Raw genomic sequence first — 26,123 nt, forward strand, 5'->3', positions numbered from 1 at the left:
AAATTTTGACATTCAACATCTCATTGAAGCCTCAAAACTTATGAGGTAATTCCTAATTTTACTTAAAGGTAAACTGAGGCTGAGAAGGATTAAATTTGTTATGGGCTATCAAAATTAAATATCTGTTTTTATTTTTGTATTATATTTTGAGCAAGGAAGGCAGGAAGAAGGAGAAGGAGGGAGAGAGGGAGGGAAAGAGGGAGGGAAGGATGGAGGGAGGGAAATATTAAATATAGGATCATATTTTTGAGAATTTGAAAAAGATATCCAAGATCATATAGTCCATTTATTTCTATGGCCAGTGACTTTCTCATATTATATACCTTTACCTTTGCTATTCTCCTTTGAATGGTCTGAGTCTCAGGTTTGAAGATCAGTATCAGGATAATGCAGAAAGACTGTTGCCAGTGTACTAGAGGGCCAAATAAGGTGTATTTTAGCAGCCAGACTTGAAGCAGACTCCCCAGTCTGGTGGTACTGCCTATGGGAATCTCAGGATCCAGAAATCAGTGGAGGGGCAATGAGATTGGGGAGAATTTTTCTTTGCTCTGGGATTTTAGGAATGATGGCTGGATCACTGCTACTTTCTTGGATTAAGAGTTCTTGAAATAACCTTGAAATTCCCAGGCTACCTCTATAGGCTTTCCAAATATCCATGGAGGTGAGAATATTATGTAAAGAATGGGAAAACAGATTTGGAACCAGATAACAACCTTGAGGTTGAATCCCAGCTCCATCCTTAAGCAAGCAAGTCTACCTCCCTGAGCCTTTCCCCTCTCGTTTTAAAAATGAAACTAATAATTAGACCTTCTTCACTCAGTTGGGAGGATTCTGTGAGGATTCTGTGAGATAAATATGTTAAGTACTTTGCACATAGTATTTCCCACCAAATTTTAATACTTAATACTTCCCCATGCTCTATACTACCATACATCTACTGAATTAACAGGAGATTAACTTTATCTTAATTATGGTGTTCTTCTAGTCCTTGTACCTTGATATCTATTAAGTCTTTATAGTTAAAGAGGCTTTTCTTAAAAGTCCTTAGACTATTTTTAATATATTTTATTGATTTTTTTTTTTTTTTTTACAGAGAGGAAGGAAAGGGATAGAGAGTTAGAAACATCGATGAGAGAGAAACATCGATCAGCTGCCTCCTGCACACCCCCTACTAGGGATATGCCTGCAACCAAGGTACATGCCCTTGACCGGAACCGAACCCGGGACCCTTCAGTCCACAGGCCCAAGCTCTATCCACTGAGCCAAACTGGCCAGGGCCCTTAGACCATTTTTAATTCATGGTTGTTAATGATACAGAAACTATTTACTTCCCAAGCCTAAAATCATCCTAAATAGGTTTAAAAGTAAAATTCCACTTGAAATATGCCATACCATTCTTAGTAGGAACCACATAATCTAGGCCAAGTAGATGGAAGTGTCCTTATGAAGATCTGACTTCTTGCTTTCTCTCTCTCTCAGTATTCTCTCCCCAAGACAACTGCACAGGGGAATGGACCAACAGACAGATCATGAATTATAGACCCAATAGATATAATCAGTGGCTGTTTAAAACTGGTTCATATAGGAGATACTGTGTTTTAAGGGAATAGTGTGCCAGATTGGGGATTAGAATTCTTGGGTTCTAGTCTCAGGTCTATCACCTACTGGCTTTGGAGCCTTGGATAAATGACCCCCTCTTTGGAGTTTTCCCATAAGTATAATGAATGGGTAGACTAGATAGGATTCTAGAATGTTATATCTAGAAGGGCCTTAAAGACTATTGCAAAGACCAAAGATAGACCTGGTGACAGCCCTCTTACAAAAAAGTTGGCTCTTGGTAACAGCATACATGACATTTTCAAAGTTGTGTACATACTCTAAGAAAACTTGGTGACATACTTGATGTTTAAAATGGCCTCTCTCAAATGTTAAGAGCTCGTTATTTTTTACCCCATCACTACTTTTGTTTCTAATGAAGTTCAAAGTACAGTTTTTGCTAATATAACCAAACCTCAGAAAGTGCAGCTTCAGCCAGAGTGTAAATGGAGACTCAGTGGAAATCTGGGATTCATCAGGGCTAAGTCCTGTAGCTTTGATTTATGGAAAGGCAAGATACTTTTTGAACAATGTGATATTTGCAGCCTTGAAGCGGCATCTGGGTTGAATCTGGATAGTTGCTCTGTTCTGCCAAAATTTCCAAATGTTTAAATATGGATATCATGGCTTTTGGCAACTGAAAAATGATTGCCTTCTGTTATAATTCTTCTCTTTCACACTTGAAGGCATGACAGAGAAGAAACCGGAAGGAGATTAATATGTGGCTAAGCTCAGGCAAGCAGATCATGAACCCCTTTCCAGTGAAGGTGATACTTTTCTTGGTTGTGCCTCAAAGCCCAACAAATGTTGTCATCCAGATTTAGTACTAATGAGCCTTCAGAAAAAGGATTCCCAGGAGTTGGACTCCTGATTACAACCCCAGGCAATAACCAAGGCCCAGCAGAGTGAAGTAGTTTTCTTTGGGTATTTTGGTCTCTTAGACCAGGAATTTAATTCAGCTAACATTCACTTATTGTTAACCATATTTTCAGGAAACAAATAGCACTGGTTCATCAGATTCTGCTCTGTATATCATTTGGGATTTCCCCCGAAATTCCTATCAAAGAAAACAAAACCCTAAGTGTTCTTAACCAATCTGCAAAAGAAACAAATCATTCTGTCCTCTTGCTGGAGTTGTGGAGGGTGGGAAAATAAGTTGTTCCTGATAATGTTTTCACCCAAGGAATTCTTTTTTAAACTTAAAATGTTGCTGAGGCCGGTTTGGCTCGGTGGATGGAGCGTCGGCTTGCGGACTGAAGGGTCCCAGGTTTGATTCCGGTCAAGGGCATGTACCTGGGTTGCGGGCACATCCCCAGTGGGAGATGTGCGGGGGGCAGCTGATCGATGTTTCTCTCTCATCGATGTTTCTGGCTCTCTGTCTCTCTCCCTTCCTCTCTGTGAAGAGTCAATAAAATATGTTAAAGGGAAAAAAAAAAACTTAAAATGTTTACTTTAATATTATACAGAGGAAAGAGTGTTAACCTTGAAGTTGAACACATCTGAATTTATATCATGGCCCTGCCACTTGCTATCAGGTGACCTTGGACAATGTACATTCTTTATTCTTAGCCAACCCTTTGACCTCAAATCCCCTCTCAAATCTGCTTCCTAGTGAATAGATTTAATCTATCTATGAGTTAAGAATTCCTGCTTGGTTTTTCAGTGATGATAGGGACACTTGTGTCCAGAGGAAGGAAAATGAGGGCTTATACCCTGTCAGGTTTTTATGATTTCTTTAACTTTTCATTTATACTTCCAGTTATTCTCTCCTCCTTTAATCCTATGAAAAAGGTAAATAGAGGGCTTTATTCTGTGGTGGAATTTAGGGAATGTGCTAGTTCAGTGGTCGGCAAACCGTGGCTCGCGAGCCACATGTGGCTCTTTGGCCCCTTGAGTGTGGCTCTTCCACAAAATACCACGTGCGGGCGCGCATGTAAATTGCGATTGAAACTTCGTGGCCCATGCGCAGAAGTCGGTTTTCGGCCTGGGTGAGTCTATTTTGAAGAAGTGGCATTAGAAGAAGTGGGGGGTGTCCGTCCGTCGGGCTACAGGAGATGCGGCGCAGGCGGGCTGCAGAATATGCAGTGCGGGGGAGGTACATTGTTTTGAGCTACGTTCACTGAGGTCAACCCCTTCCAACACTCCCATCCACACTTGTCTATCTGAAACAAGTATACAAGATGAGTGTGGATGGGAGAGTTGGAAGGGGTCGACCTCAGTGAACGTACCTTAATCAGATTGAGGAGGTTATTAGCAAAGGCCAGCTTAGGAATACCCTAATTAAGTTAATAACAATGTACCTACCTATATAGTTTAAGTTTAAAAAATTTGACTCTCAAAAGAAATTTCAATTGTTGTACTGTTGATATTTGGCTCTGTTGACTAATGAGTTTGCTGACCACTGTGCTGGTTGGTCAACCATGTCCTTTACTCCCAAATCCTCTTTGGAAGTTCAGAGAAAGAAATTTGTAAACAATCAATAAATGAGTTAATATATGTAAAGTACTTAGAACTGTAAATGACACATAGTAGACATTGGATAGGAAGGAGTTCACTATTAAAAGCAGTTCAGCCTGGCAGTGTGGCTCAGTGGTTGAGCATCGACCCAGGAACCAGGAGGTCACTGGTTCGATTCCTGGTCAGGGCACATGCCTTGGTTGCGGGCTCGATCCCCGTAGTGTGCATGCAGGAGGAAGCCAATTGATGTTTCTCTCTCATCAATGTTTCTATATCTCTATCCCTCCTCCTTCCTCTCTTTCTAAAAATCATATTTTAAAAAATAAAATAAAATAAAAACAGTTCTGACCCATAGCTTGAACTTGGAAAAAGTTTGTTCCACCAAAGCCATGTTTTAGTCAGTCTTCTAGTATAGCAGCTGATACAACCATTTTCACCTTCTCCTGCCACTGCTATCACTTCTTCTTTACAATGATTGCATGAGATGCAGAGGAACTAGTTTTATATTCTATTTCACCTGGTATTTGGTCCCATCCTTCCCTGTACGAAATCGTCTAACACTATGAGTTTCCCATTCATTTAGGATTTTTTTTTTCTATCTACAAAGGGTTTATTGTTATTTAATTCTCAGAATATGTTCAGAATAATTTTTTTCATAAATACTCAAGAAGTCAATAGGGAATTGAATAGAATAGCCTGAGTTTCTTTTCTTGGGTCTTTCTTAACTCCTTTTTTCATCTCTAAAAGTTTTCTTCTCAGAAAAATTAGGCTGTCAGAAGTTAAGTCCAGAGGTCATGAGCCCATCAGCTCTTTCCTCATCTTCTAAGAGAAACTGTGGATATTTTACTAGGTTTTCCTTCCCAAGCCCACTAATTATATCTGTACTTTGTAGTCCTATTTTCAAAGAACTAATAATATTCATTAATTTAATACATACTTACCAAATTTTTATTACATACTAGCAAGGTTATAGGCACTCAGTATATACATGTAAACAAAACAGAGGACTTTATTTCATAGATCTCATATTCTAGTGGGAAGAGACTGATGATAAATAATTTGGCATATTTTTCACATGGTGAGAACTGCTCTGAAGAAAAATAAAAAAGGTATGAGATTGTTATCTTATAGAAGGTGGTATTGCTGATATTTAGGCAATGAATTGAATAAAGTAAGGGTATAAACTGTGGTGGATATCTTGCAGAAGAGAAGATCCAGGAATAGTGCAGAGCTCCTGAGGCAAAAAGGTTCTTGGCATGTTGGACAGCAAAGAAGTCAAAGTGGTTCAAGTTGAACAAGCAAGGAGGATCATTTACTCCATTATTCTTCTCAAAGGGAATAGCAGTAACAGATAGGTTACAGCTTATCATTTAAAAGAGATATGAAATGTGGCCTTTGGAGGGCAGACAAAATAACGAGACAGATAACTGGAATATTTCTACCACAGTAATTGCCAACATTTCCACATTAAAGCTTAGCTCCAAGGTTTACATCTGTAGGCCAGCTTTGGAGAAGATGTTGCAATACATGTTGAGGGCCATGTTTTACTTTTAGAAAGGATACACAATAGGAAGTGCCCTCTCTGTTTTTCTAGATTTTTCTCATTTAGAGAATGTGATTTTAAGCCTAGTGAGCATTTTCGCTGAGCCTTGTCTACTAGCACATAGTCAGAACTGGCCTCAAAAGGCTCCCAAACTATGTCTCAGTCTACTTAGAAGAGACAGGACCTATAGAATGCACCCTTTCCAGATGGAATTAGCAGCTCTCCTTACCACCCTAGAAGTTATTGAACCCATCTTGGGGGTTGGGTAGCTCCTTGAAGAAGAATGGGCTGTGAGGAAAGAGTTTTGTTAATGAGACATGAATAATTTGTATAACGAAGAGTGAAATAAAATCATTTAATCCAAAAGAGATCTTGAAGAGCCATCAGGTATCAAGCTCACAATCCCTGATTTGCATAGCAGAGAACCACTTCACCCTTATTGTTCCAATATCAACCTCCCTCCCTCCTCCACTTACTCTGCCTTCTTTCTTCATCTCCTCTCTCACTCTCTCTTCCTATAAGGAAACATGGGTTTAAATCCTTGTTAGGGTTGCTAATAGTTAGAATAGTTACCATTTATTGAGCACTTAATATGTTTCAGACTAAGCTCTTTATATATATTTTTTCAATCAATCAGCACAACCCTATGAGATAGATGGTATCATTATCCTCATTTTGCAACTACATTTAGAAAGTGCAAGTTGAGCCTCAAGATGGAGGTTAATATAGTTTAATGAGTACCACACCCAATATTGTGTAGCTAGTAAGTGACAAAGCCTTAACACTACTGATTCTGACTCAAATCTGACTTTTCAAAAATTTAAGTATAGTCGGTTAACTATAGTTTAACCAATCTTATATTGATTAAATTTGTTTCAGTTATACAATATAATGATTTGACACTTACATACCTTACAATGTTTAGTAATCACTTGTCACTATGTAAATTTATCACAATATTATTGACTATATTCCTCTTCTCCTTTTCACCTATCACTACACACCCTCCCTTCTGGTAACCAACCCTTTGGTTTCTGTTTCTATGAGTCTGTGTTTTTTGTTGTTGTTGTTTTGGTTTCTTTACTTGTTTTATTTTTTTTAGATTTCACATATAAGTGAAACTATACAGTAATTGTCTTTTTCTGACGGACTTATTTCACTTTGTTCAGGGCTCAGAGAAGATGCTCACTAGGACCATCATGTTGTTGCAAATGGCAAGATTTCATTCTTTTTTATTGCTGTATAATATTCCATTGTATATATGTCACATCATTTTTATCCATTTCTCTGCTGATGGACACCTAGGTTTTTCTTCCATAGCTTGGTTATTGTAAGTAATGATGCAATGAACATAGTGCAAGTGTTTTCTAATTAGTGTTTTTGTTTTCTTTGGATAAATACTCAGAAGTAGAATTGCTCGGTTGTATAATAGTTCAATTTTTAGTTTTGTGATGAATCTCCATACTGTTTTCCATAGGAGCTGCAACTATTTGCAGTCCCACCAACAGTGCACAAGGGTTCCCTTTTCTCCACATCCTCACCAACACATATTATTTGTTGACTTTTTGATAATAGCCATTTTGTTTGGTGTGAGTTGGTATCTCATTGCGTTTTTTATTTGCATTTCCCTATTGTTAGTGATGCTGAGCATGTTTATACTAGTATATGTCTGTTAACCATCTATATGCCTTCTTTGGAGAAATGTCTTTTCATGTCCTCTGCCCATTTTCAGCTGGATTGTTTACTTTTTTGGTTATTGAGTTGTATGAGTTTTTTATATGTTTTTTTTATATCAACCCTTTATCAGATATCTTATTTGCAAATATATTCTTTCTTTAAGTAAGTTGTCTTTTTTGTTTTATTTAAGGTTTTCTTCACTGTGCACAAGCTTTTTAGTTTGATGAAGTCTTATTTGTTTACTTTTGTTTTTGTTTCCTTTGCTTGAGGAGATGTATCAAAAAAGATATTACTCAGACTGATGTCAAATAGTTTACTTCTTATATTTTCCTCTAGGGTTTTTATGGTTTTGGGCCTTACATTTAAGTCTTTAACCAATTTTGTGTGTGTGTGTGTGTGTGTGTGTGTGTGTGTGTGTGTGTGTGTGTTATATGGTGCAAAAGAGTGGTCCAGTTTAATATCTGACTCTTTAATCTCTATGTTATACTTTCTTTCCTTAATTCCAGTTGGAGAAGGAATAAGTGAGAAAAGGCTCTACTTTTTAACAGCTATTGAGGGGCAACCAAAATTCATCAATTCAGTCTAAAAACTGTCATTGAGCTGCTACCTTTTGCTAGTGCCTTATTAAGGCTCTACATTCTAGAGATGAATGAGACAAAAATCTCCACTGTTGGGAGACTCGTGATACTGCCAGGGAATTTGGACCAACTAATTAATACTCAGGATACAATGTGATAACTACCATGACGAAGATGTACATCAAATGCTATGAGACCACATGGAAGGAGAAACATATCTGTCTTGGAAGTCAGAAAATGCTTCATACAGTGGGTAATGCATGATTTGAGTCCTGAAAGTTAAAGAGAAGTGTATTAATTAAGGTACAGACTAACCTCCTATAACAAAGAGAAACATAAATTCATGTAAAAGTCCAGAGGTGAACAGTCTTAAATTTGTGGGGTAGCTCTGCCATCCTCACCATGTTGCCTCAATCTCTGTCCCAGAAACGTGTTCCATTGGTCTCCAGTTATTTTCCAGAGAGGATGAAACAGACAATGCAATTCAGACAATTTCTTCATAAAAACATGATCCAGAAATCTTCATACATAACTTGCACTTGTATTATATTGTCTAAAACTTAAATACATGGCCTAGCTGCAAGGGAGTCTAAGAAATGTAGGCATGGGTACACAGCTAAAACTCAATGATTTATATTAGTAAAAGGAAGAAGGGCTACTGGATACTGGAAAGCAATTAGCAGCCTCCTCCATGAAAGGGAAAGGTGTTCTAAACACAGAGAGCTCTGTATACGCACAGGAATAACAAAACTTAGCATGCAAAGAATGATAATAAGCCAGAATGGCTGTAGTTTAAGAGGGATTTTGGATTAGTAAAAGATGAGACTGGAGATCGTTGGCAGTGGCCAGATTATGGAACACCTTGTGTACAAACTAAGGAATTTGGACTTTGTCCTAAAGATAGGGAGGTGCCACTGAAATACTTTAAACAGAAGAGTAATACAATTATACTTCGAGTTTATAAAGATCACTCTATTCATACTTTGGTAGACACATTAAAGGAAAGAGTGACAGAAGGCACAGAGAACAGTTAGAACACCACTGTAGTAATACTAGGGAGACATGATGAGATTCTGAAGTAAGGCAGTAGCAGGGAACAGAGATGATAGATTAGAGAGATATTAAGGTTATATAGGTGATAGAACTTGGTGACTAAATGGCTGTGGTATATGAGAAAGATGGAGGATGCTTGGATAATAATGTCCAGATTTCTGGCATGGACATTAGCATTGCTTTAACCAGTTAACTGCCATGCCTCCAATGGATGATATTGGAATTTCTTCCATATGCACTGGAATATTTACGAATTTAAGTTACCATAATTTTCTTTACAAACCCAGAGATGTCACTAACAAGTCTGATTTTAAAATCGGGTGACCAGAGTTGATATGTGAGGTTTGTGGCTATAGATGCACATGGCGTGTGGGGAAGGTCCGCTGCCTGTGTCTATAGATGCTTATGGTGTACAAAGGGTTAAATAATAAATAGTTATAAGAAAATATTTAAGTGTGTTAAATTTTAGAAGTGTTGAGTTTCAGATAGCTCTGAGATATCCCGATGCCAGTATTAAGCAGGTGTTAAATATCTTATATAATAACAGAGATACATGCAAAATAGCCATCCCTTCGTGATGCCCAAAGCCACGCCCACCAACCAATCAGGAGTGATATGCAAATTAACCCAACAAAGATGGTGGAGGTCGGAGCCGGGATACTTGCTTCACAGCCATGGCTATCATGCAAGCATCCCGGCTCTGGCCGCTCCAGGCCTGTTGGAGATGCAGAAGTCAGGGGAGACAGGGAAGTCTGGCTCCAGTGCCTGCGGCTGGCTTCGGCCTGGGAGATGAAGAAGCTGCACAGCTGGGGAGATAAAGAAGCCCCCTACCCCATGATCTCAGGCCACAGCCAGCTGGAGAAGCCACCTGCCCCACATGTCCTCAGGGAGACTGAGGAGCCAAGCCCCAGCGCCTGAGGCTGGCTGCAGCCTAGGAGACAAAGAAGCCGCCTGCCCTGTGATCCCAGGCTGCAGCCAGCTGGAGAAGCCGCCTATACTGCATCCCAGGGGACACGGAGAAGCTGCCCACCTGCAGTCCAGGCTCCAGCACCTGCGGCTGGCTACAGCCCAGGAATCAGACAAGCCATCCGCCCCGAGGTCCCAGGCTGCAGCCACCTGGAGAAGCTGCCAGCCCTGTGATCCAGGGTGCCAGCGCCTGTGGCCCGGGAAATAGGTTCCCTCTTCTCCCACTGCAGTCATTACTCCAATATTCTCCTTCTGAATTTCTCTCCTCTGCCGCAACCCAACTCTACTTTTCATCTGAAGGATACGGAACAGAGAGAGCAATGTTAAAAGCTTACGTTTTTAAGCCGGTAAGGTTGGTACTTAAACATATAAATGGAAAACTAGAGTCCTTAAGGTAACAAAGGCTACAAAGGGAGGGTACAGGGACAGGGCATGACATATTATATCCAGCAATCCATATGGGGACTGAAAACTTTGCAATGATGACAATTAGTGAAGATATGAATCAACTAAAATAGTTGACAGGGACAATTATTCCATTTTTGAAAATATCTACATCAAGTCTGTTTAAATAGATTTTCATCTGCATAATATAACGCATTCTGACAAGACCACCACCACCAATGTGGTCAGTGTTGTGCCGATAAATGTTTAACAACTGACTCTCAATCAAAGAAAACAAAACTCTGATTTATACTATTGACCAATTTCCGTGGCATAAATTCTCCACCCATGGCTGATTTCAGCTGCTAATGTGATGCCACCAAATGCAGAACTGAGGAGAAATATGCAGTAATACACTATTATATTCTACCAGAAAGACTCAAAAGATATAAATAATGTCAAGAGTCAGACCAGTAAGGTGTAGTAAATAATTGAGGAATGATGAATTTAGAGTATGTATTACCTTTGGTTTTAATGTAATTTATTCACTTTTAAGATTATATAATTTAATTTTTAATAATGAACATGTTTAACAACCAACTTACAAAATTCCTGAAAATGTGTGAGCCAGTAAGAGCAGGCTCTAGCACAATAATGAGTGGAGTGTAATGGTTAAATGGCATGGCTCATGGATTTGAAATAAGACTGAGCCACTTTTGGGTTTTACTGGTCAGTTACCTGATCTCTCTATACCTCAGTGTTCTCAACTGTGTCATTATAGTACCTACTGTATAGAGTTGTTGCAAAGATAAAATGAAATCTGTGTATGACACAGCACAGTACCTGAAACAGTAAATCACTCAATTTTTTATAAACTGTTACTGCCTCAAAACGTTGTTGAAAAAATTATGCATGCTGAAAGAATGAAATTTTATTGATAGGAAAAATGCCTTATTTTGTGATCTACATGGAGACAGTCAATTTTACTTCCTAGGCAGTAGATGGTAATCTACTACTAGAAACTGCAAGGGGAAAAATGACCTCAATCAACATGATTGAGGCAATGTATTATTAGCTGGATCATAAAGCAGAGAGGATGCCATACATTCTGGGATACAGCTGCAGTAAGAGGCTTCACCTCAGGTGTTAATTCTGATCAACTAAGCATCAGACTTAAGATGAATGGTGAGAAGGATTCTGAGGCTCCTTCTAGACTTAGCAGTAATAGAACTTTAATACATAAGCAACAGTTACTATGGTTAATCATGGCAAGAAAAAACACACCATAATCTATTCTAATAAAAGGGTAATATGCTAATTAGACCACATGTATTCTGGATGACCATCCGCACATCCTTCCTGACAAAGCCGGGCCCAGGCAAAACCGCCTGCTGGCAGTCCCTGGCACCAGCACTTACGGCTGGCTGTGGCCTGGGAGACAAAGAAGCCACCCACCCTGCGGTCCCAGGCACCAGCACCTGCGGCTGCAGCCCAGGCAGAGCCACCTGCCCACCATCCCTTGCGGCTTCAGCTGGCCTGGGCAAAGCCGGCCGGGTCCCATGTGCTTATGGCTGACCAGAGGGAGGGAAGCCCAGGTCCCAGGTGCCTGTGGTCAGTTGGAGGAGGGAATCCTGGGTCCTGGGTGTGGGGCTGAGGCAGAAATAGTTAGGGGCAATCAAGCCAGCAGGGGAGCAGTTAGGGATGATCAGGCTGGCAGGCAGAAGCAGTTAGGGGCAATCAGGCAGGCAGGCGAGTGGTTAGGAGCCAGCAGTTCTGGATTGTGAGAGGGATGTCTGACTGCCAGTTATCCTCCGAGGGGTCCCAAATTGGAGAGGGTGCAGGCCAGGCTGAGGTACACTGCTCCTCCCCTCCCCCATGCACAAATTTCCTAGTACTAGTATAGAAATCATTTGAGAAAACTAGTACTGCAATCCATGGGAGTGGATAAAACTGTTAGAGAATGTGTCTAACAGTTCTAGTGAGATCAATAGAGGACAGAGAACATAGTCTTGGGGAAAACCAGCCTTTAGGAAGATCCAGTGAAAGAGACTGGGCAGTGTTCAGAGAGTAGGAATATAGTCATACAGAAAGTTAAAAGGTAAAGGCTATATTAGAGTAGGATTTTCACCCATGTCAATTGTTGGGGCAAAGTCAAAATAAGGCTTGAAAACTGCCCATTGGATTTGACAATTAGGAAGCTAGAAGTGATCATTATAAAAACAATTTTCGAAAGAGGACATACAGAAAAACAAGAGACATATGAAAACATGCTCAAAGTCACTAATCATCCAAGAGATGCAAATCAAAACAACAATGAGGTACCATCTCACATCTGTCAGAATGGCTATCATCAACAAATCAACAAACAAGTGCTTGCAAAGATGCAGAGAAAAAGGAACCCTCTTGCACTGCTGGTGGGAATGCAGACTGGTGCACTGTGGAAAACAGTATGGTGTTTCCTCAAAAAATTAAGAATGGAGCCGAAACCGGTTTGGTTCAGTGGATAGAGCGTCAGCCTGCGGACTGAGAGGTCCCGGGTTCGATTCCGGTCAAGGGCATGTACCTGGGTTGCGGGCACATTCCCGGTGGGGGATGTGCAAGAGGCAGCTGATCAATGTTTCTCTCTCATCGATGTTTCTAACTCTATCTCTCTCCCTTCCTCTCTGTGAAAAATCAATAAAATATATTAAAAAAAAAATTAAGAATGGAACTTCCATTTGACCCAGTAATCCCACCTCTAAGAATGTATCCCAAGAAAACAGAAACACCAATCAGAAAAAATATATGCACCCTTATGTTCATAGCAGCACAATTTGCCATAGCTAAGATTTGGAAACAGCCTAAATGCCCATCAGCAGACAAGTGGATTAGAAAACTGTGGTACATCTACACAATGGGATTCTACGCTGCTATAAAAAAGAAGGAATTCTTACCATTTGCAATAGCATGGATGGAACTGGAGAGCATTATGCTAAGTGAAATAAGTCAGAGAAAGATAAATATCACATGATCTCACTCATTTGTGGAATATAATGAACAACATAAACTGATGAAAAAAATCAGATCCAGAGACAGAGAAGCATCGAACAGACTGTACGACCTATGAGGGAAGTTGAGGGGTGAGAGGGTGAGATCAACCAAAGGACTTGTATGCATGCATATGAGCATAACAAATGGACAGAGGCAGTAGGGAGGTGAGGGCTTGTGCTTGCGGGTGGGAGTAGCCAGGGAGAGGTCAATGGCAGGGAAAAGGAGACTCATGTAATACTTTAAACAATAAAGAATTTAAATTTTAAAAAAGTGTAGGTTCTTATCCATGAAAGCATAGCTTCCTTTATTTTATCGCATACTTTATGTAGTTTAAGGAAGTAAAGTATGAATATCTTAAGCAAACAAACAAACAAAAAAAACAGTTCTAATAGATTAGTGTGGGCAGAGACCAGGTCAATGAGCAAATGGGATATGAAGATATGGAGCTCAGCAGATTGTGGAATGATATCAGCAGGATGGCAGTATAGGAATTTCTAGCACTGGTTCTGTCCCCAAAACATCATATATGCACAAATATCTTTACAAGAGCTAAGGAATCTGGGTGAAGGATTACAACATATGGGTGAAGCACAGAAATAAGATTTATTGAGGAGGAAAGATAGAATTACTAGTATATCACCACCACCAACCCCCTCCCAAACCTTGGAAGTCCAGCACAGAGGGTACACACTCTTCATGGAGGGGCGGTGAAGTGAGAATCTGACTTCACTGTGGACTCCAGTGCTGAACTACCCCAGCAACAGGCCAACTCCTACAGACTGCAGTGTCTACTCCAGTCTCCCAGTGGTCTCCTTGCTCATTCAGGAGTCCACCAACTTCTGTGACCCCTTATGACTTCCATAACCCTAGATGGATCCTGCAGCAACAGATTCCCAGTTGGTTCCTGCAAACCCAAGTCCCTAAACCATATCTATATCACTCAGTTCCCACATCTCCAGTCAGCTCCCAAGGCACCAGTGGGCTCCCAAAAAGCTAGGCTTCTGGCCCACCCAAGTTCTGGCTAACTCCCATGTCACCAGGCATCTGGTAAGCTCTCCTGAACCCATACTTCAGGCCTATTCCAGAACTGGCTACCTTCCACAGACCTAGCCTTTAGACTGCCTCACACAGACATAGGTTCCCAGGCCACTTTAATACCAGGACTTTTTCTGCTGCTCAGGCTCCAGAAAAACTCCTATGCATCCAGACTCTTGGCCTACCTCACTTCCAAGCCAGCACCAGCACCAGCAACAGCCTGTAGGCTAGATCCCATGAAGCCAGGCTTCTGGGCCCCCTAGTACCAAGCTGGGAACCATAGACCCAAACTCTAGGGTTTCCCTAGTGTCAGGCCAGGTCTCATAGCCCCAGCTTTTAGGCTAGTTGCTATGAAACCAGGCTTCCCAGCCCATCCATCACCATAACAGTCCCCGTGGACCCAGATGCCAAGACCACCCCATGGATCCATCCACCTGAACCCAGATCACAGGCCCATCACTACAGACTCAAGCACCAGGTATGTTCCAGTGAGCACAACCTCAGGCCCATCCACTTAGAATCAGGCACCAGGCTTGTCCCTGTGGACCCAAGCGCCAAGCTTGCTGACCCAGGCCCCAGACCTGCCTGCACAAGAATTCTAGCAGCAAGCCTCTCCCTGGACACCACGACATGTCCTACCCAGAAGATCAATCTGGGCTGACTTTTGAAGTGCTTTGCCTGTGGAAACCAGTCTGTAAAGAATGGAAGAGATATCTACTTTTTCAAATGCACACAGACATCAATGTAAGGCCATAAGGATAAAGAATAAAGGTAAAATGATACCACCAAATGAAACTAATAAATCTCTAATAAGTGACCCTAAGGAAATGAAGGTCTAGGAATGGTCTGACAAAGAATGCAGAATACTCATCTATTAAAATTTTTTTAAAGATATTTTTATTGATTTCAGAGAGGAAGGGAAAGGGAGAGAGATATAAAAACATCAATGATGAGAGAGAATCATTGATTGGCTGCCTCCTGCACACCCTCTCCTTGGGATCGAGCCCACAACCCGGGCATGTGCCCTGACCTGGAATCAAGCTGTCATCTCCTAGTACATAGGTCAATGCTCAACTACTGAGCCATACCAGCAGCACCAAAATAATACTCTTAAAGAAATTCAATGGACTACAAGAAACAGAGATAGAGAACTAAATAAAGTTAAGAATATAATGCATAAACAAAGTGAGAAGAAGAAAAAAAAGAAATAGAAACCATTAGAAAATAAACAATGACTGAACTAAAGAATTCAGTAGAGACTTTCAACATCATATTCAACCAGACAGAAGAAAGAATTAGTGAATTAGAAGGCAGGCTATTTGAAATAATCCAATCAGGGGAACAAAAATAAAAAAGAATGAAAAATGGTGAGGATAGTCTATGTAAATTAAGGGATTCATTAAAGGAGACAATCTATTCATTGTTTGAATCCCATTAATCCCAGAAGGAGAGTAATGGGAGAAAGCGTATTTAAAGAAATAATGGTAGTTTCTAAATTTTAACTATGGTGAATTGTACTGCTACACATGATCTCACTCATTTATGGAATATAATTAACAACATAAACTGATGAACAAAAGCAGATCCAGAAACAGAGAATCATCGATCAGAACGTCAAACCTCAGAGGGAAGGTAGGGGAGGGTGGGGGTAAGGGGAAGAGATCAACCAAAGGACTTGTATGCGTGCATATAAGCCTAACCAATGGACACAAACACAGGGGGGTGTGAGGGCATGAGTGGGGGGTAATGGGGGGATAAGGACATATATGTAATGCCATAATAAATAAAGAAATTAAAAGTCACAAAAAGAAATAATGGCAGATGAGTGGATTAAAAACCTGTGGTTCATCTACACAATGGAATACTACACTGCTTTAAAAAAAGAAAGAACTCTTACCACTCGCAACAGCATGGGTGGACCTGGAGTGCATTATGCTAAGCGAAATAAGCCAGTTGGAGAAAGATAACTATCACATGATCTCATTCATTTGTGGAATATAATGAACAGAAATAGATCCAGAGACACAGAAGCATCGAACAGACTGAAACCTCAGAGGAAAGTCAGGGGAAGGTGGAAGGGGAGGGTAAAAGATCAACCAAATGACTTCATGTATGCATTTAAGCAAAACCGATGGACATAGACAGTAGGCATGTGCTGGGGGGTGAGAGTGGCCAGAGAGAGGTCAATGGGGGGGAAAAGGAAACACTTGTAATACTTTAAACAATTAAGAATTTAATTTTTTTTTTTAAGTAGACTGAAAAGAAAACCAATGGAAAAAATATCCTCACTCCTGTGGGGGGAAGTGGGGGAGGGCAGGCAAAGAGAGAAATAATGGCTGAAAACTTTTCAAATCTGGGGATTTATGAAGCTAACAAGTCCCCTCAAAATTTCAACCCCAAATGATCTCCCACACACATTATAATGAAAGAGTCTAAAATCAAAGACAGAATTTTAAAAGTAGCAAGAGAAAAAAACCCTCACATATAAAGGAAACCCCTATAAAGCTATCAACCTATTTCTCAGCAAACACCTTACAGACCAGAAGAAAGTTGGATGATATATGCAAAGTGAAAAACAAAAAACAAAAACCCTGCCAATCAAGCATACTTTACCTAGTAAATCATCTTTCAGAAATGAGAGATAAAGACTTTAACAAATGAAGAAAAGCTGAGTCAGTTCATCAACACTAGACCCTGCCTTACGAGAAATACAGAAAGGAGTTCTTCAAACAGGAATAAAAGGACACTAGTAAGTAATATAAATAGATATATGAAAATACAAAACCTGCTGTTAAAAGGAAGTATAGAGTCAAATTTAAAATACTATAATATGGAAGTGTGTTAATCATGTAACCATAATATAAAGGTTAAAGGTCAAAAGTATTAAAGATAAATTTATAATTTGTTAATGTATACAGAATCTAAAAAGAGGTAAATTATGACATTGGAAATAAAATATGGGGTGAAGTATAAAATGGTAGATGTTTTTATATGATCAAAGATGTTAGATTTAAATAGAGTCTTAAAAATTTATCTTTATTGTTGAAAGTATTACAGATGTCCCCTTCCCCCCTCCCTATTTACTTTCTTGGTCACTCTCCCAATCCCTTTCCAGTCTTTCACTGCCCTGTTGTCTGTGTCAATGGGTTATGCATATATGCATATAAATTCTTTGGTTAATCTCTGCCCCGCCCCCCTTCCCTCTGAGAGTCATCAATCTGTTGCATGCTTCCATATCTCTGGATCTATTTTGTTTGTCAGTTTATTTTGTTCATTAGATTCCTTAATGGATAAGTAGACTCATATCTATATTTTTGTTTATGTACACTTTCTGGTAACCATAAAGTAAAAATCTACAGTCGATACACAAAACAAAGAGAAGGGAATCAAAACATACTGTTACATAAATTATCACTTGACAAGAAGAAAAACAGCAAGAGAGGAGAGAAAAACAAAGAAAAAACAGGTGAATTACAAAACACCTAGAAAACAGTTATTAAGGTGGAATTGGTAAATACTATCAATAATTATTTTAAATATAAATGGATTAAAGTCTTCAATCTAAAGGCATAGAGAGGCTGACTGAATTAAAAACAAGTTTCAACATAGTAGACTTGTCAGTGTGATCACTTCATAAGCTATATAAGTGTTTAATCACTATTCTACACCTGAAGGTAATATAATATTGTATGTCAAATGTAACTAAAATATAAAATAAAGTAAACAAGATCCAACAAATTGCTGCATAAAAGAGACTCACTTCCACTTTAAGGAAACACATAGGATCAACGTGAAAGTATGGAAAAAGTTATTCCATGTACATGAAAACGAAAAGAGAAAATAGTAGCTATATTTACCAGTACATCAGACAAAGTAAACTTTAAGCCAACAACTGTAAAAAAGGACTAGGAAGATCATTATATAACTAGTGGCCCAGTGCACATTAAAAGGGAATTAATTAGAAGAAATAATTTAATATTGCTATTTGCCCTTTCTCTATAATAGAAGTGTCAGAGATGAAAGAAAATTAGTAAAATGTATATGAAAATCTTCCCCCTGTCAGAGTTTGGGGTGCGCTGCGGGACCCAGAATCAAGTTTTTGCCCACCCATGCCTCGAAATCGCATGAGACCCAGACCCGGCCGGCCCCACCCCCGTCAAGCCCTGCCAGGCAGGGGGCACAGCGTCAGGTCCTCCGTCAAGCCCTGCTGGGCGAGGGGTGCAGCCTCAGGTCCCCCAGCACACCCTCAGGTCCCCTGGCCCAGCACCGGGGTGGGGGTGCATGCTTTGTGGTCTCCCATCAAGTCCGCCGGGTTGGGGGTGTGGCCTCATGTCCCTCGTCAATCCCTGCCAGGCGGGATCACAGCCTCAGGTCCCCTATCCTGGTGCTGGGGCGGGGGGCACAGCCTGGGGTCCCCCAGCCTGGCACTGGGGCAAGGAGCACGCCTTGAGGTACCCCATCAAGCCCCCCTGGGTGGGGTTGGGGTCTGAGGTTCCCCCTCCAGCCCAGCACCATGTAGCCTCAGGTCCCTGCTGATCGCTCTGTTATGGCTCGTTACAGGAATGCTGCCTCCACTGTGGGCACAGACATCTTGTGTTACGGGAACCACACCTCTGCTGTGGGTGCAGCAATCTTGTGTTACGGGAACCCCACCTCCACTGTGGGCACAGCCATCTTGTGATGGCATGATGGTGTGAGAGTTAATTTGTATATTACCTCTTTATTATAAAGGACTAGAGGCCTGGTGCACAAAAATCTGTGCACTCGGCGGGGGAGGGGGTTCCCTCAGCCCCGCCTGTGCCCTCTCACAGTCTGGGACACCTTGGGGGATGTCCACCAGCTGGCGTAGGCCCGCTCCCAGGGGATTTGGCCTAGACTGGCAGTCAGACATCCCTCTGACAGCCCAGGAGCCCTCAGGGGATGTCCAGTTGTCAGCAGGGAGCAGGTCTAGGCTGCAGTCGGACATCCTTAGCGCTGCTGAGGAGGCGGGAGAGGCTCCCACAACCACCGCTGTGCTGGCAGCCATCAGCCTTGCTTGTGGCTGAACAGAGCTCCCACTATGGGAGCGCACTGACCACCAGCAGGCAGCTCCTGCATTGAGCGTCTACCCCCTGGTGGTCAGTGTGTGTCATAGTGACCAATCATTCCCAGTCGTTCTGCTGTTAGGGTCAATTTGCATGTTACTCTTTTATTATATAGGATAGAGGCTTGGTGCACAGGTGGGGGCCGGCTTTTTTGCCCTGAAGGGTGTCCTGGATCAGGGTGGGGTCCCACTGGGGTGCCTGGCCAGCCTGGGTGAGGGGCTGAGGGCCATTTTCAGGCTGGCCACACCCCCTTCAGGAAGGGGGCCCCTGCTGGGGTGCCTGGCCAGCCTGGGTGAGGGGCTGATGGCTGTTTGCAGGCTGGCCAAGCCCCCAAGCAGGGACCCTTACCCCATGATGGTGTGGCCAGCCTGGGTGAGGGGCTGATGGCTGTTTGCAGGCTGGCCACAGCCCCCAGCCACCTAAGCTCCCAGTGGAGACTGACTGGAAGCAGGTATCTGGGATTTATTTTTCTTCTATAATTGAAACTTTGTTGCCTTGAGCTGAGGCCACAGCCTGCCAGGGCAGGTGGGAAGCTTGGCTTCCTCCATCGCTGGGGCAACCAAGCCTCCTGCTTGCTCCAGCTCCGTGGCTGCCGGCAGCCATCTTGGTTGGGTTAATTTGCATATAGTCACTCTGATTGGCTAGTGGGCATGGCTTGGGGCGTAGTGGAGGTGCAGTCAATTTGCATGTTTCTCTTTTATTAGATTAGATTATGTAATTGCTATGGAAGCAATAGGTATCATATTACATCATTATAGTACAGTATTATTAACTATACTATTCATTACACTATGCTTTATATCTCTGCTAGAGGCTTGATGCACAAAATTCGTGCAAGAGGCTCAGCCCTCACAGCCCTGACTTCGTCCAGAAGGTCATCCAGTCTAATTAGCATATTACACTTTTATTATTATAGATGATAAAGTGGTCTATTCATCAAGAGGATATCATAGTTAAATTATATACTCACCCAACTTTGGAGCACCTAAATATAGAAAGAAAATCCTAACATATTTATAGGGAGAAATTTACAACAACAAAATAATAGTAGAGGACTTTAGTACCCTACTTTAAATAATGCATAGATCATCCAGACAGAAAATCAATAAACATTAGAAATATACCAAATGAACCTAACAGCCCTATAGAAAACATGCCTCCCAACAGCAGTAGAGTACACATTCTTCTCAGGTGTACATAGAGCATCCTCAAGGATAGGTAATATGTTAGGTCACAAAAAGGGCCTTAATAAGTGTAAGATGATTGAAATCATACCAAGCATCTTTTCTGTACACAATGGTATGAAAACAGAAATTAATAACAGAAAGCAAACTGGAAAATCCACCAATAGGGTAATAACCAAACAACACACTTCTTGAAAACAAATGGGTCAAGGTAAATAAATAATATTTAGAAACAAACAATGGAAAAATGTATCAAAACCTATGGGATATAGCAAAAGAAGTTCTAAGAGGAGAATGTTATAGAGATAAACACCTACATTAAAGAAAAAGGAAGATGTCAAATAAAGAAACTAACTTTACACCTCAAGAAAAGAGAAAATGGAGAACAAACTAAGCCAAAAGTTTGCAGAGGGAAGGAAATAACCAAAATCAGAGCAGAAATAAATGAGCTAGAGATCAGATGAACAATAGAAAAGATCAGTGAAATGAAGAGCTCTTGTTTTGAAAACATAAACAAAACATGACAAACCTTTAGCTTGACTAAGAAATAAAGAGAGAAGCCTCAAATATTTGAAAATGAAAAGGAGATACCACAGAAATATTAAGAATAATAAGATGTTTTCAATTTCTTCTTTGATCTCTTTGGGAACCCAATCATTGTTTAATAGCATGCTTTTCAATTTCCAAGTGTTTGAATTTTTTGGATTGTTTTTATTGTAGCTTATTTCTAATATGCCATTGTGATCTGAAAAAATGCTTGATATAAATTTGGGAAAACTTTGCTTGTGACCCAATATGTGGTCTATTTTTGAAAATGTCCTATGTGCACTTGAGAAGAACGTATATGCTGTGGCTTTGGGGTGAAATGTTCTGAAGATGTCAATTAAGTCCATTTGATCTAGTGAGTCATTTAGGATTGCTGTATCTTTGCTGATTTTTTTGTCTAGAAGATTTAACCAGTGATGTCAGTGGTGTATTAAAGTCCCCTAATATGATTGTATTGTTGTTGATCTCTCCCTTGATATCTTCCAGGAGTTTTTTTTATGTATTTGGGTGCTCCTGCATTGGGTACATATATGTTTATCAGGGTGATATCCTCTTGTTGTATCGATCTCTTTAGTATTATGAAGTAGCCTTCCTTATCACTTGTTATGGCCTTCACTTTGAGGTCTATTTTGTCAGATATAAGTATTGCTACTCCAGCTTTTTTTTTTTTTTCATTTCCATTTGCCTGACAGATATTTTCCATCCCTTCACTTTCAGTCTGTGTGAGTCCCTCATTCTGAAGTGGGTCTCTTATAGACAGCATATATATGGGTCATGTCTTTTTATCCATTCAGCCACTCGATGTCTTTTGATTGGAGCATTTAGTCCATTTATGTTTAAAGTTATTATTGAAAGGTTCTTAGTAGAAATAATTGTATGCCAACAAATTGGACAACATGGAAAAGAAGGATCAATCTGTGAACTAGGAGGTCATGGTTCAATTCCCAGTCAGGGCATATGCCCAGGTTGCTGACTCAATCCCCAGTGTGAGGTCTACAGGAGGCAGCAGATCAATGATTCTCTGTCATCGTCGATGTTTCTCTCTTTCCCTTTCCCTTCCTCTCTGAAATCAATAAAAATACATTTAAAAAAAAATAAGGTTAAATTCCTGGAAACATACAACCTACAAATACTGAATCATGAAGTAATAGAAAATATAAACAAGCTAATAATGAGTGAGGAGATTGAATCAGTAATCAGAAATCTCCAAACAAAGAAAAAATCCCAGGACTAGATGGCTTTATTGGTGAACTTTACCAAATTAAAAAAAGAGTTAATTCTAGTCCTCCTCAAACTTCAAAAAAATTGAAAAGAAGGGAATGTTACTAAACTCATTTTATGATGCCAAAGTTACCTTGATACCAAAGTCAAATAAGGACTCTACAAAATAGAAAACTACAAACATATATATCTGTTGAATGTAGACACAAAATTTCTCAACGAAATACTAGCATATCAAATTCAACAGCATACTAAAGGATAATACACCATGATTAAGTGGGATTTACCCCTGGAAAGCAAGGGTGGTTCAGCATACACAATCAATAAATGTGATATACCACATTAATAGAATTAAAAATAAAAATCATATGATAATCTCACTAGGTGCACAAAATGCATTTTCTAAAATTCAATATCCTTTCATAAAAAAAATATTTTAAAAATTGGGTACTGAAGGAATGCACCTCAACAAAACACTTCATATATGACAAGACCACAGCTAGCATCGTACTCAAAAGTCAAAAGTGTACAGCTTTCTCACTCAGATCAGTAGCAATACAAGTGTGCTCTCTCTTAGTACTCCTATTCAACTTAGTATTGGATTCCTAGGCAGAGCAATTAGGCAAGAAAAAGAAATAAAAATCACCAAATTTGAAAAGAGGTATGTTATTTCTTATAATTTTTATTTGGTGCAAGACATTGTTAATTTTGCCTTCTTGGATCTTGGCCATTTTTTTTTTTTGTATTCCTATAAATAATATTCTTAAGCTATTTTCTGAGATACATTTAAGTTACTTGAAAACAGCTTGATGCTTTTTTTTAAAGTACTTCTTTTAAAAGTATTTCTTTTAGTGTTTGTTAGGCAGAAAAAGAACAGTGTTTCCTCTAGGGTGTTTTTTTTTTTTTTTTCTAGCTAATGAGGCAAAACTTTTCTGTGTATTCTACCCAGTGTCCTATGAATTATTCTATTTTTCATTGTGGTTGGTGAGAAGAGGAACTCTTCCAGGTACTCTGTGATCTTAGATATTGTTCCCTATAATTTTATAATGTGGTTCTTGCCTCACACATATGTGTTGGTCAGCACTCAGTTAAAGTCTTAAAAAGAACCCCTACAGATTTCCAGAACTCTCTGTGCATCAGTCTTCTCTCTGGTAGTCTGCCCTGAAAACTCTCACTTCTTTGCCCTCCCCATACTTGCAACTCAATGTCATCAATTTAGGGAGACTGATGGGCTCCCCCTGAATTCCCCTCCATGCATTATGTTGTGCAGACTCCAATCTATAAGCTGGAACAATCATAGGGCTCATCTCATTAGTTTTTCCTGTCTCTCGTGTATCACTGTCCTTCATTGTCAGATTTTAAATGCCTTGAAAACCATTGTTCCATGTATTTTTCTAGTTTTTTTTTATTGTTTCAGGCTGAAGATATTAATCTAGTCCCTTTTGCACTATCATAGCTGGACAATGGGAGTAGCTATAGTGGGCCATTTAATTTTAAGTGTGTTTGACATTTGGCTCAGCAATTCTAATCACTCTACTAATTGCTGAAGATATAGCAGTGAACATGATGATATACTTCCACATAGCTTACAATTGAGTGAGGAGACAGACAACAACAAAAATAAATAACCACAATATACTATGCTGTAAAGTGATAAGGAATGCTTAGAAGAACAAAACTTAAACAGGAGCCCTGGCCAGTTTGATTCAGTGGTTAGAGCATTGGACCATGGACCAAAGGATCACAGGTTCAATTCCTTGTCAAGGGCATGTATCTCAGTTGTGGTTTGATTCCCAGCCTTGGTTTGTGTGCCTACCGAGGCAACCAATCGATGTGCCTCTCCTGTCAGTGTTTCTTTTTCTCTCTCTTTCTCTCCCCTCTCTTCCACTCACTCTTTAAAAAAATCAGTGGAAAAATTATCGTCAGGTGAGGATTGAAAAAAAAAAACTTAAACAGGAGAGGAGCATAGGTAGTGTTGGGTAGAGGGAAGCATGTCAACGTTTTAGATACATTCACCTGGAAGGACTTATTAAAAGTATATTTGATCATAATCCTACTGGAATTGAGAGAGAAAGCTACATGGATATTTGGAGGTAGAGCACTGCAAATAGATGAAATACTCAGTGCAAAGGCCCTGGAGTATTTGATGAATAACAAGGAATAAGAATACCTAAGCAAATGCTCACAAAATTTTAGGTATTTATAATATTGTTACTAAATAATAGTGGAACCAGAAATATAACCCCTAACTGTATGGTCTCAAAGCTCATCTGCTTACTATTATGTCATAGTCTCTCTTCCCTAAGCCATGAGACATTGAGACATGTACTATCTTGTGAATATTCTTGTATTGTTCTCTACCATTATCCAGGTGTAACACAAGTTTGCCTTGTGTTTCCAAACATATAAATCCCGTGACTATGCAGCCTATGTTGACTCTTTTCTGATAGAATATTGGGCTCTAACATTTCTCTTTATACTAATCATTGGAGTTGATTTCATTATTGCATTGAATAAGGGTCACCTCCCTCCCTCAGCACATATGTGTTTCCTCCCAAAGTGTGTACTCTTTGGCCAAAATGTCATTCTCCCCAAAGACATGTGAGACACTATATAAAAATTTTAATCAAAGTCCCTCTCTCATCAATCCAACACTTTTTACATTTTCCAAGGCACTTTGTTTTTGTCCTATTTTTAATAAGTAATGCATAAAGGGTATGAAATTTTAAAAGATCAAAATGATATAGGAGTGAAAATAAATTTTCCTTCATCCTTTCCTCAGCCACTCATTAGTCCTGTCTTGAGGCAAACAATATAACCAGTTTCTTTGGTATCCTTTCAGAAAAATTGAGTACATGTGGGTATTTTTCATTATCTCCACACTCCACCCCTACTCATGCCATATACCTTGATTACAGTTTTCACTTGATTATCACTGCACCCTATCTGTGTTACAGATGAGGAAGCTAAGGCTCAGACATGGGAGTAGACTTGACTAAGGTTTCCCAGGCTGTAAGTGGAAAATCCACTACTGATCTTGGAGTTTTTGTCTGTATTGTTTCTTCCACACTGAGAAATGCCAGATCATGTGCCTTGAACATGGTAGGAGATTTCTAAACTCTTGCTGGTAGCTAGAGCGATTAAAATAATTCCCCATTTCTTTAGTCATTTTAGAATTGCTATGGCAGACTCTAGATGTAATGCTGACTGGCATCAAATTGTAGTTAGCATAGGGCAGTGATGGCGAACCTTTTGAGCTCGGCTTGTCAGCATTTTGAAAAACCCTAACTTAACTCTGGTGCCGTGTCACATATAAATTTTTTTTTTTATGTTTGCAACCATAGTAAAACAAAGATTTATATTTTTGATATTTATTTTATATATTTAAATGCCATTTAATAAAGAAAAATCAACCAAAAAAATGAGTTCGCGTGTCACCTCTGACACGCGTGTCATAGGTTCGCCATCACTGGCATAGGGAGATAAAAACTTGATCTTTCTAATTGTTTCCTGTAAATATTCCCCCTTTACAGATCTATTCAGGCCCACCTGAGGAAAGTGCTGCACCCCCAGTGCCTCCACCTCGAGTGACAGCTAGAAGGCACAAACCAATCACGATTTCGAAGCGCTTGCTGCGGGAAAGGACACTTGTCTATAATACCACTTCCCTAGATGAAAGTGAAGGTCAGTAGTAAAATTTACCTTTAGCTTCTTAACAGTGATTAGACACAAAGAAAGCAGAAGTGGATGTGTGGCCATTTTTCTCCAT

The 26,123-nt window shown here is 40.0% G+C and overlaps 1 protein-coding gene across 3 annotated transcripts in view; it reads left to right on the plus strand.

Moving 5' to 3' along the window:
- The window catches only part of OPHN1 (oligophrenin 1), a 604,444-nt gene that overhangs the window by 512,842 nt on the left and 65,479 nt on the right, over positions 1-26,123 (plus strand). For all 3 annotated transcript variants that reach the window (XM_036304626.1, XM_036304628.1, XM_036304627.1), the window contains one exon: positions 25,888-26,038. In XM_036304626.1, coding sequence (XP_036160519.1) covers positions 25,888-26,038 — 151 coding nt within the window. The remainder of the gene's footprint in view (positions 1-25,887; positions 26,039-26,123) is intronic.

This window comes from Myotis myotis, unplaced genomic scaffold (genome assembly GCF_014108235.1).
Source record: "Myotis myotis isolate mMyoMyo1 unplaced genomic scaffold, mMyoMyo1.p scaffold_m19_p_4, whole genome shotgun sequence".
In the NCBI taxonomy this organism is placed as follows: Eukaryota; Metazoa; Chordata; class Mammalia; order Chiroptera; family Vespertilionidae; genus Myotis; species Myotis myotis.